General features: G+C 42.4%; 2 protein-coding genes across 3 annotated transcripts; both read left to right on the top strand.

Moving 5' to 3' along the window:
- The first annotated feature begins 62 nt into the window (after window positions 1-62).
- Window positions 63-2,994, top strand: LOC308184072 (thiol S-methyltransferase TMT1A-like). Its single transcript, XM_080570788.1, has 2 exons — window positions 63-1,126; window positions 2,016-2,994. The coding sequence occupies exons 1-2, from the start codon at window positions 617-619 to the stop codon at window positions 2,250-2,252; spliced, it is 747 nt and encodes a 248-aa protein (XP_080426914.1). The 5' UTR covers window positions 63-616; the 3' UTR covers window positions 2,253-2,994.
- Window positions 2,995-3,086: 92 nt separating this feature from the next.
- On the top strand, window positions 3,087-7,551 carry TMPRSS12 (transmembrane serine protease 12). 2 transcript variants are annotated; one of them, XM_080570783.1, is made up of 5 exons: window positions 3,087-3,226; window positions 3,673-3,871; window positions 4,577-4,848; window positions 5,644-5,786; window positions 6,799-7,551. In XM_080570783.1, exons 1-5 carry the CDS (start codon window positions 3,139-3,141, stop codon window positions 7,033-7,035), a joined length of 939 nt encoding a protein of 312 aa, XP_080426909.1. In that variant the 5' UTR covers window positions 3,087-3,138; the 3' UTR covers window positions 7,036-7,551. The 2 variants fall into 2 exon arrangements, with proteins under 2 accessions (XP_080426909.1, XP_080426908.1); XM_080570782.1 differs by having other exon boundaries at window positions 3,110-3,235.
- Window positions 7,552-7,867: the final 316 nt, after the last annotated feature.

Raw genomic sequence — 7,867 nt, forward strand, 5'->3', positions numbered from 1 at the left:
GGAGCCAAATTCACGTACCGAAGTATTTTGGTGCCCACGAAGTGGAAAGACCGAAGGAGCTCAGATCAGGTAGCTGACTAGTTGATCCAGCTTCTTTAGCTACCGACACTGGGGTGGTAAATAATTCAGAAATAAACGTATCTCTACTGAAATGTTAATCAAACACCTAATCAGACACTCGTCTACAGCATATCCAGCATTCAAATTAACTTCTTTCTGCTCACCAAAGACGACATACGTTTGCTTTAAGAGATATGAACTGTAATCTGAAACTGCTGAACACCACATTAGGGCATTTTATGACATTTTGCCAAGGGTTAGATACAAGGTTGTACTGCCCAATTTATCGAGGTTACTTAACAAACTGGCAGCTCCTTTTCTTGCCAGAGCTGGGACACTACCGTAACTGTTTGGTATGCAGTCCTGTTTTTCCCTTCCCTGCCTGTGAGCAGACTTTAAAATCAGCTTTAGAAAAAAGTCTACCAGGTCAAGCCAAAGAGCTGAATACGCTTCAAGAGGAACACAGCAAGTACATGAACGCAGCTCTGTCTGAGTTTCAAGGGCTCTAGCACAGGGAAGAACTAGCTTTGCTCCGTACGGATCCTCTGCCCTCACGATGGCAATGACAGAAGCCAGCATCCTCTTCTTCCGCACCTGCCTTGCGCTGCTTGCCATGCCCATCTACCTACTATCATTCCTGGGCATATGGGAGCCCTTTTGTAAGAAGATATTTTTTCCATTCTTCTTGGAGAAGCTCATTGCAATTCACAACAGGAAAACAAAGAAGCAGAAGCAGGAGCTATTTCGAAATCTCCCTGACTTTGCCGGCCCCTCGGGAGAGCTGAAGCTGCTGGAGATTGGAACTGGCTGTGGCGCTAACTTCCAATTCTACCCACCAGGCTGCAAAGTCACATGCACCGACATAAACCCCAACTTCCAGCAAGGCCTTTCGAGAAGCATGAGCCAGAACCAGCACATCCACTACGAGCGCTTCCTCATAGCAGCTGGAGAAGACCTGCATCAGGTGCCCAGTGGTTCCGTGGATGCCGTCGTCTGCACCTTAGTCCTCTGCTCTGTGCAGAGCGTGAACAGCACCTTGAAGGAAGTACTGCGAGTGCTCAGACCAGTGAGTATTTGAAGAAAAATTTTCATGTTATTACCTTTATGATCTATTCCAGAGGTGCTTCACCAAATATATGTATATATTTTTAAGCTTACAGACCAGACCCAGTTTATTAGTTAAATGAGATTTAAACAGAGCAAAGCAGTAGCAATGTACTGGCCAGTCTGTTCTATTCTCGAAAGTAAAACCCTAAAAGTTACAATCTACATACCTAGATCTGCCACAAAATTCATAATTGCAGCATACCATTTAAAGCAGAACCTGCTGTTTTTGTTGTCTCTCTCCCAAACACCTGGTTTTCTTTTGGTGAAGAGCTTTCTGATCAAGATTGAAAGTCTGTGTTTTAAATAAATTGCCTTTGCCTCTTAGAAGAAGGGCTGATCTACCTGTACGACTAAACCAATCTAATTAAATGCTCTCATTCCTTGTAGGGTATCAGTCAAATTGAAAAACAAAAGAAAGAGAGATGGGTTGTTCTGTTTTTTTTGCGATAGAAGTTCAGCCTTTAAAATGGTATTTTCAAGCCCAATCCCCTGGGTTGTCAAAACCCAATGAGTTCTAGTAGGATTTATACATTCCTCTCAGTCTCCTTTGAAAAAAAAAACATGCTAGCAACTGTAATTTGAACAAAATGGTAACTATTGCTGCAATAATAGAGGGACCAAATAAGTGCATCCTGCATGCTTCTGGAATATGCATTTTAAATCTGTGCAAGTTTCCCACTTATATTAATTCCAACTGACATAAGAAAAGGAAAGGGAGGGGAGGGAGAATAGTGTGGGGCGAGCATATGGAGCTTCATGCGCACCAGTGGGTACTGAGCAATGGCAGGCCGCCTGGCCCTGCTGCATGCACTCTTTCTACAGTGCTAAGACGACTTTGTTTTCCCCAGGGAGGCGTTTTCTATTTCTTAGAGCACGTGGCCGATGATCATTCCAGCTGGAGGTATTTTTGGCAGCAAGTCTGCTATCCAACTTGGAAACTCGTGTTTGCTGGTTGCTGCCTAACGAGAGAGATACGGAAAAATCTCGAACAGGCCAACTTCTCAGAACTGAAATTACAACACATCAGTGTGCCGCTGCCCGGGACGCCTGTTAAGCCTCACATCATCGGATACGCTGTGAAGTAACACAGACCACACTGTGAAGCTTCTTCCCCTGGCCCCGCAGAAACGCCTCGGCATAATCAAAGCGCTCAAAACGACATATGCTAATCCTGACATACAAATGTAGGTAACGTGGCTAAGGACTTTAATTAAATTTCTGATTCAGACATCAAATGAGAGAAGAGGGTCGGTTTTCTAAACATCTTTAAACTAAAACCACTGTGCTGGGCATACACGAAAGCTTCGCACGGTGCCTCACCGGCCGTGGGGCAGCCCCGGCAGCACACCGGGCACCTCCGCATCGCTTCCAGACCTGCCTGGGGCCACTTCGAACCAAAGCTGGCAAGGCAACAGAACACAAGAGTTTGGCAGACAAAATAAATATATTAACTCCTTACTTGAGGGAACTTCTGCCCATGTCTCTCTGGCAAGCAGTTCCTTCAGGTGTTCCCAAGCATATTTTGCCACGAGGACAGGGCAGGCCGCCACACTGAGGGCACTCCTGGCACCCGCTCTCCTTTCCCTGGGCTGTTCACAGCTGTTCGCTCTCCAGCCTTACGAAACCAGCAGGCAGAAGCAACCTCTAACACATAAACTTTGCTCAGCTGCAAGTTATTTATTCACAAAGGGCAGAGTACTGAGAGGGAGGAGGAGGCTGCCTCCCCACATAACACACAAAGCCTCTCGCTCACTTGGCTGCCCACCTGCCCCTGCGCGGCACTTGGTTCTAACAGTGTTCACCAGCATTAAAAGATTCATGATTAACATTCTGTGCTCGGGAAGTTTCTTTACGGTGTCCCCAGTGCACCACAGCCCAGGTGGGAGGTGCTGCTGCCTCAGAGCCGGTGGCGGATGTTGGCAGCTCCAACGCGCACCGGGCCCCGCCGCCATCTTGTGCCCTTGACTGAGAATGCGGCAGAGGTTGGCCACCGCCTCGCTGCTCCTGCTGCTGGTGGGCACTGTGCCCGCTGCGGTGGTCCCGCGGATCCCCTGGGACGGTCCTGGTGGTATGCCTGGGTGCTGGGTCAGTGCAGTGGGTGTTGAGATGGCTGCGGTGGGTGGTTTAAGCACCTGAGAGGGCATGGAGGGGGGGGGAGGCTGTGGTGCCCCATTGCTGCGCGGCTTCCTCCCACAGCTCCACACAGAAAAACTTCATCTATCCATAAATCTGATGAATTCACAGAGCTGCAGTGACTGGAACCCACTTACCTTGATGTGCACTATAAGCACAAATGCAAGAAATATGCCTGTAACCAAATAAAATACATTTCACAGGGCCTAAGGAAATATCCACATTTTCTCTCCGGAATCAGAGCTCTAGCAGGAAACATTAAAAAAATCACAGCAAGTAGCACTGTAGATGCAACAAACCACCCGTGGCTAGCTCACCAAAAGCTCTGTTTTTCAGTGTGAGCCTTATAATTAACCCTGTTCTGTTTTGTAGAGTGTGGGGAGCGGCCACTCATAGACAGGACCTCAGGATCCCGGATTGTAGGTGGACACGACGCCGAGGTTGGAGCATGGCCGTGGTCAGTCAGCCTCCAGATTCACCACGTTGGTGCAGAATTTGCACATATATGTGGCGGAACTTTAGTTAATGAGAATTCAGTGCTTACCGCTGGCCACTGCACTACAGGACGGATGTAGGTATTCACGCTAATAGCTGCTTTTATTAAGTATGAGGAAAGCATAGCATCACCTTTGGTATCTTCAGACAGAATGTAAATCAATGGGACGTGGGTATGCTGAGCTCCCCCAGTACAAAACCAGTACAGAGACCCAAACTACAATTCTGTCACAGCTGTGAGGATCTGTTTGTCTCCTTTGCTGTAACAGTAGCACAGGGTTGTCTGCTGCTGGCCCAGCATGGGATGCAGTTACATCTTCAGAAGTCAGTATCAAGAAATCCTGGAAATGCACTTCTGGCTTGGTCCAGAACAGCCTTTGTTTTTGCTAAAGGGCCAGTTGGTTTTGATCTAGGTGATGTTTTTGTTAGGGGAATTTTTTTTTTTCCAGGAGTTTCCATTTTTTCTGCTTAATAGAGCATTTTAAACAAGTAAAGCTCACTGCAAAAAAAAATGTGCAATATTTAAATTAGAAACATTACAATTCATTAGTTTTGACACTGCTTCTATTTTTTTCTGTTTAACAGAACCAACAAAATTGGCACTTTACCTTTCTTTGACAATGTGATAATAAAACTCTTCAGAAGAGGCTTTTTAATTGTACTTACAGCAATTCTGTATTTCAGCTACTTGATCACTGTTGTCTTTTCTGTAGCCTTTAAAATAGTTGCAAAATCTGCACACTAGTTCGTGCAAGTTCATATTGATTGCGTTCTTTCTTAGGGACCCATATTTTTGGAGAGCTGTGTTGGGCGCACACAACCTTTGGAAACATGGCAAACATGCAGCAAAAAGAAGTATTAGAAGCATCACTGTGCACCCAGAATTCAACAGAGAAACATTTGAAAATGATATTGCATTATTTCAACTTAATTCTGCTGTACACTACAGTTACTATATTCAGCCTATCTGCTTACCTTCTGCACACATTTACCTGTATATCGACCAGGAAACAGAGTGCTTTATAAGTGGTTGGGGACGTATAGCAGAAAAAGGTAAAAGTTTGCTTGTTTCGTTGAACAAGTTATTAGCTGCATAACTACCGTTAGGTTTCAGTCCCTCAGATTCACTGAGAGAGAACTGAATCCATTCAGGTTATAGTCTCATCGCACAAAATCATTAAATACTTCTGCAATTGACTATCTGCTTTCAGTGTTTTTTACGTTGAAAGCAGATTAGAACTACACAGATGTCACCGAAGGCATAAATATTTAGCCCTTCTTTCATGGATAATATGAAAAAAGGAAGACAAAGTATCCCAACTTTCAGACTCACAGTAGTTACTCAATGTTGTCTGCATAAATAGCTTCTTTTTATTATTGAAAAACAACAGTTGTGATGCACTGCATTATCAGCTTGGGAGTCCCAACATATTTTAGGTGTGGCTGCTCTCCCTCAAATTATCTTTAATCTCTATGAGCACAGACTTCATACGGTGTCAGCTGGTGGTGTGCATCTTGAATGAAAATTTCAAGGACAGCTGAGGATCATATAAGCTTATTCATTACGTCACCTCTGGCATTTTGAGCAAGGCTAATGAGCAGTATTGTTATCATTGATGCTTCTTCAGAATAAGAACTGCAAAAACTACATCAAATCCAAGTCAGCAAATGCTTAGCCTACTTAAGTTTGAATCCATTAGAAACAGGCACAATCTCTAGATTAGCATGTGTTGGAGCACGTACAGGAGCACGTTTAAGCTATCAAAACAGGAAAAAGATATCACAGTAAGAATGGCTATGCACAACAGCATAAATGTTTTACTTTCTATATGCTGTCTTCCATTAAAGGTAAAACTCCATCTGTATTACAAGAAGCACAGGTGGAAATCATTCCTTACAGTGAGTGTAACAGTTCTGATGTGTACGGAGGCATGATTAACAACAACATGATTTGTGCTGGCTCTCTGGCAGGAGGCACTGACACCTGTCAGGTAAGAATCAACACCATGCCCAACGTGCCACCACTAAGCCAGAGTCTCAGGGGTATCACGATGCATTTGTAGCATAATTCATTAAAATGGCACAAATGCTAAAGAAAAAAATACATCAAACTGGAAAAGAAGCATCATAAATAGAGAGGTGATTCAAAAAGAAACACCCATCTCTGAAAAATACACACAGACTTCAGCGTTACTCAGCAAAAGACAAGAACAAGTTAACAGAACTGAAAGGAGAAAACACAAACACAGTACGTATGTTATCACTGTACACATGCAGCGTGTGTGAAGTACGCATGCATCTTGCTTGTTTTTATGCTGCTGAAAGACAGCACCAGCACTGAAAAGTGACACGGTTCACTGGTGACATTTTTATTTCAATGCTGAGCAATCAGCATCTCTTTCTCAGAAAAGACAATTCTCAGGTCAAAAGCCCCAGGATGCTAAAGTTGGGGCATCAGCTGTGATATGGAGACATTTATAATTAAAAAAGCATATTCATAAGTGTATCATTAGTCTGATACACTTCCTGCTTTCCTCAGCACTCTTCCTCTAAGCAAGTAATTTGGCAAAAATTCAACGTTGTGTATTCATTACTATGTTTCTTGGTAATTGCAGTACTACACTGTGCAGACAATACATTCTGATAACAACTGACACATAAGAAAGTTTATGGAGACAAGCCTTAGAATGAGAAGGTACCAAAAAAAAAGAATTAAAAAACAAACAACAACAAAGAACAAAAAAACATCCACAGAACTTTACTTAGACAGTGAAACTAATATAGACATGGTCTTTTAGTCAAGGTAGTGTCCCTCAGTATCACAAATCTTTATCTTAATTGGCCTGTGTACTACTATTCATGTATTACTGTCTTTATTACTGTCCAGGTAACTTGGCAGATTTTTAAAAAGTAATTTTAAAAAGTGGATACATCACTGACATTTCTATCTTGGTTCCTGGAAGGGAATGTATGTTGCTAGTCTTTTGTATTATTTATTTATAGGGAGACAGCGGTGGACCGTTAGCATGCTATCACCCTAGTGACAACAAATTCTATCTACTAGGGGTTACTAGCTTCGGATTTGGCTGTGGCCGACAAAGATACCCCGGGGTCTATGTCCGTGTACCTCACTACAGGAGGTGGATAAACTCTCAACTTCTCTTAAATGGCAAGGCTGTGAATCCTGTGAGCATTACACTTATGATCTTTCTGACTGTCAGATGTATACTGTTCGTGTAGACCTTCTAAAGTGACAAACCACTGCATCATCATAGTACAGGTTCGGTCTGCCTGTTAAAACTTGGCAAAGAGGAGCTAACTCATGTTTCTGAATAAATCTCTGAGCAAAAAGACTTTTTTTTTAAAGAAGGCATGTTTTTATCCAATCTGCATGTTTATGTGTATAAAACCTTAAAAAAAAACATTTTTGGAGGTGTATTATTTCTTATAAATGTAGGAACTAAAGCAAAGCGCATGCAATAGTTAATATATACATCCATTCGTATTTTCTAGGAATGTAAGGTTTCAAACCGTGATATCCCCCATCTTTTTTGAGGTATGAAGCATATTACATGTGTATTGTTGCTCTGAATTGCAAAATCTTAGCATTCTTACAACAATGTGTGATTACATTAAGTTGGTTTTTTTCCTGTCAAAAGCTACTCTGATGGACATGTATGAAGACACAGTAACATAATAGTTTTAGGCTATAAGCATGAAATCTAGCTAATTAAAAACATTTACCAGTACTTCCAAGTATGTGTCCTAAAAGTTTGCAATTTTATTATCATCTTTTCTGTCTTCTGTCTTTAATATCCATGCTGACAAGTAGAGGGAATGATAACAGCCTTGACCCTAATAATGGAAACAAATACTGAAATTTTACTTACTGAAAATATTTTTTCTTACCCTATTTCTAGCTTTCAGAAGCTTAGGTATTACTCAGTACTCCTACCACGATTTTGTAGATGGCAGAGATACTCCCTCTGCTGGGTGAATATTAGCACAACACAATGCTCTTAGTTAACAGAGGCTTAACTTTAACAAGAAAAAAAAAAAGCAGAAAGATAAA

The sequence above is a fragment of the Anser brachyrhynchus genome, assembly GCF_964034855.1.
Source record: "Anser brachyrhynchus genome assembly, chromosome: 29".
NCBI lineage: Eukaryota > Metazoa > Chordata > Aves > Anseriformes > Anatidae > Anser > Anser brachyrhynchus.

Excerpts from the sequence above, each read along its gene's own strand:
- LOC308184072 (XM_080570788.1), top strand. The coding sequence starts at position 617 with ATGGCAATGACAGAAGCCAGCATCCTCTTCTTCCGCACCTGCCTTGCG. Across the intron at positions 1,127-2,015 it reads TACTGCGAGTGCTCAGACCA|GGAGGCGTTTTCTATTTCTT; the intron begins GTGAGTATTTGA and ends TGTTTTCCCCAG.
- TMPRSS12 (XM_080570782.1), top strand. The coding sequence starts at position 3,139 with ATGCGGCAGAGGTTGGCCACCGCCTCGCTGCTCCTGCTGCTGGTGGGC. Across the intron at positions 3,236-3,672 it reads CCCCTGGGACGGTCCTGGTG|AGTGTGGGGAGCGGCCACTC; the intron begins GTATGCCTGGGT and ends TCTGTTTTGTAG. Across the intron at positions 3,872-4,576 it reads CACTGCACTACAGGACGGAT|GGACCCATATTTTTGGAGAG; the intron begins GTAGGTATTCAC and ends GTTCTTTCTTAG.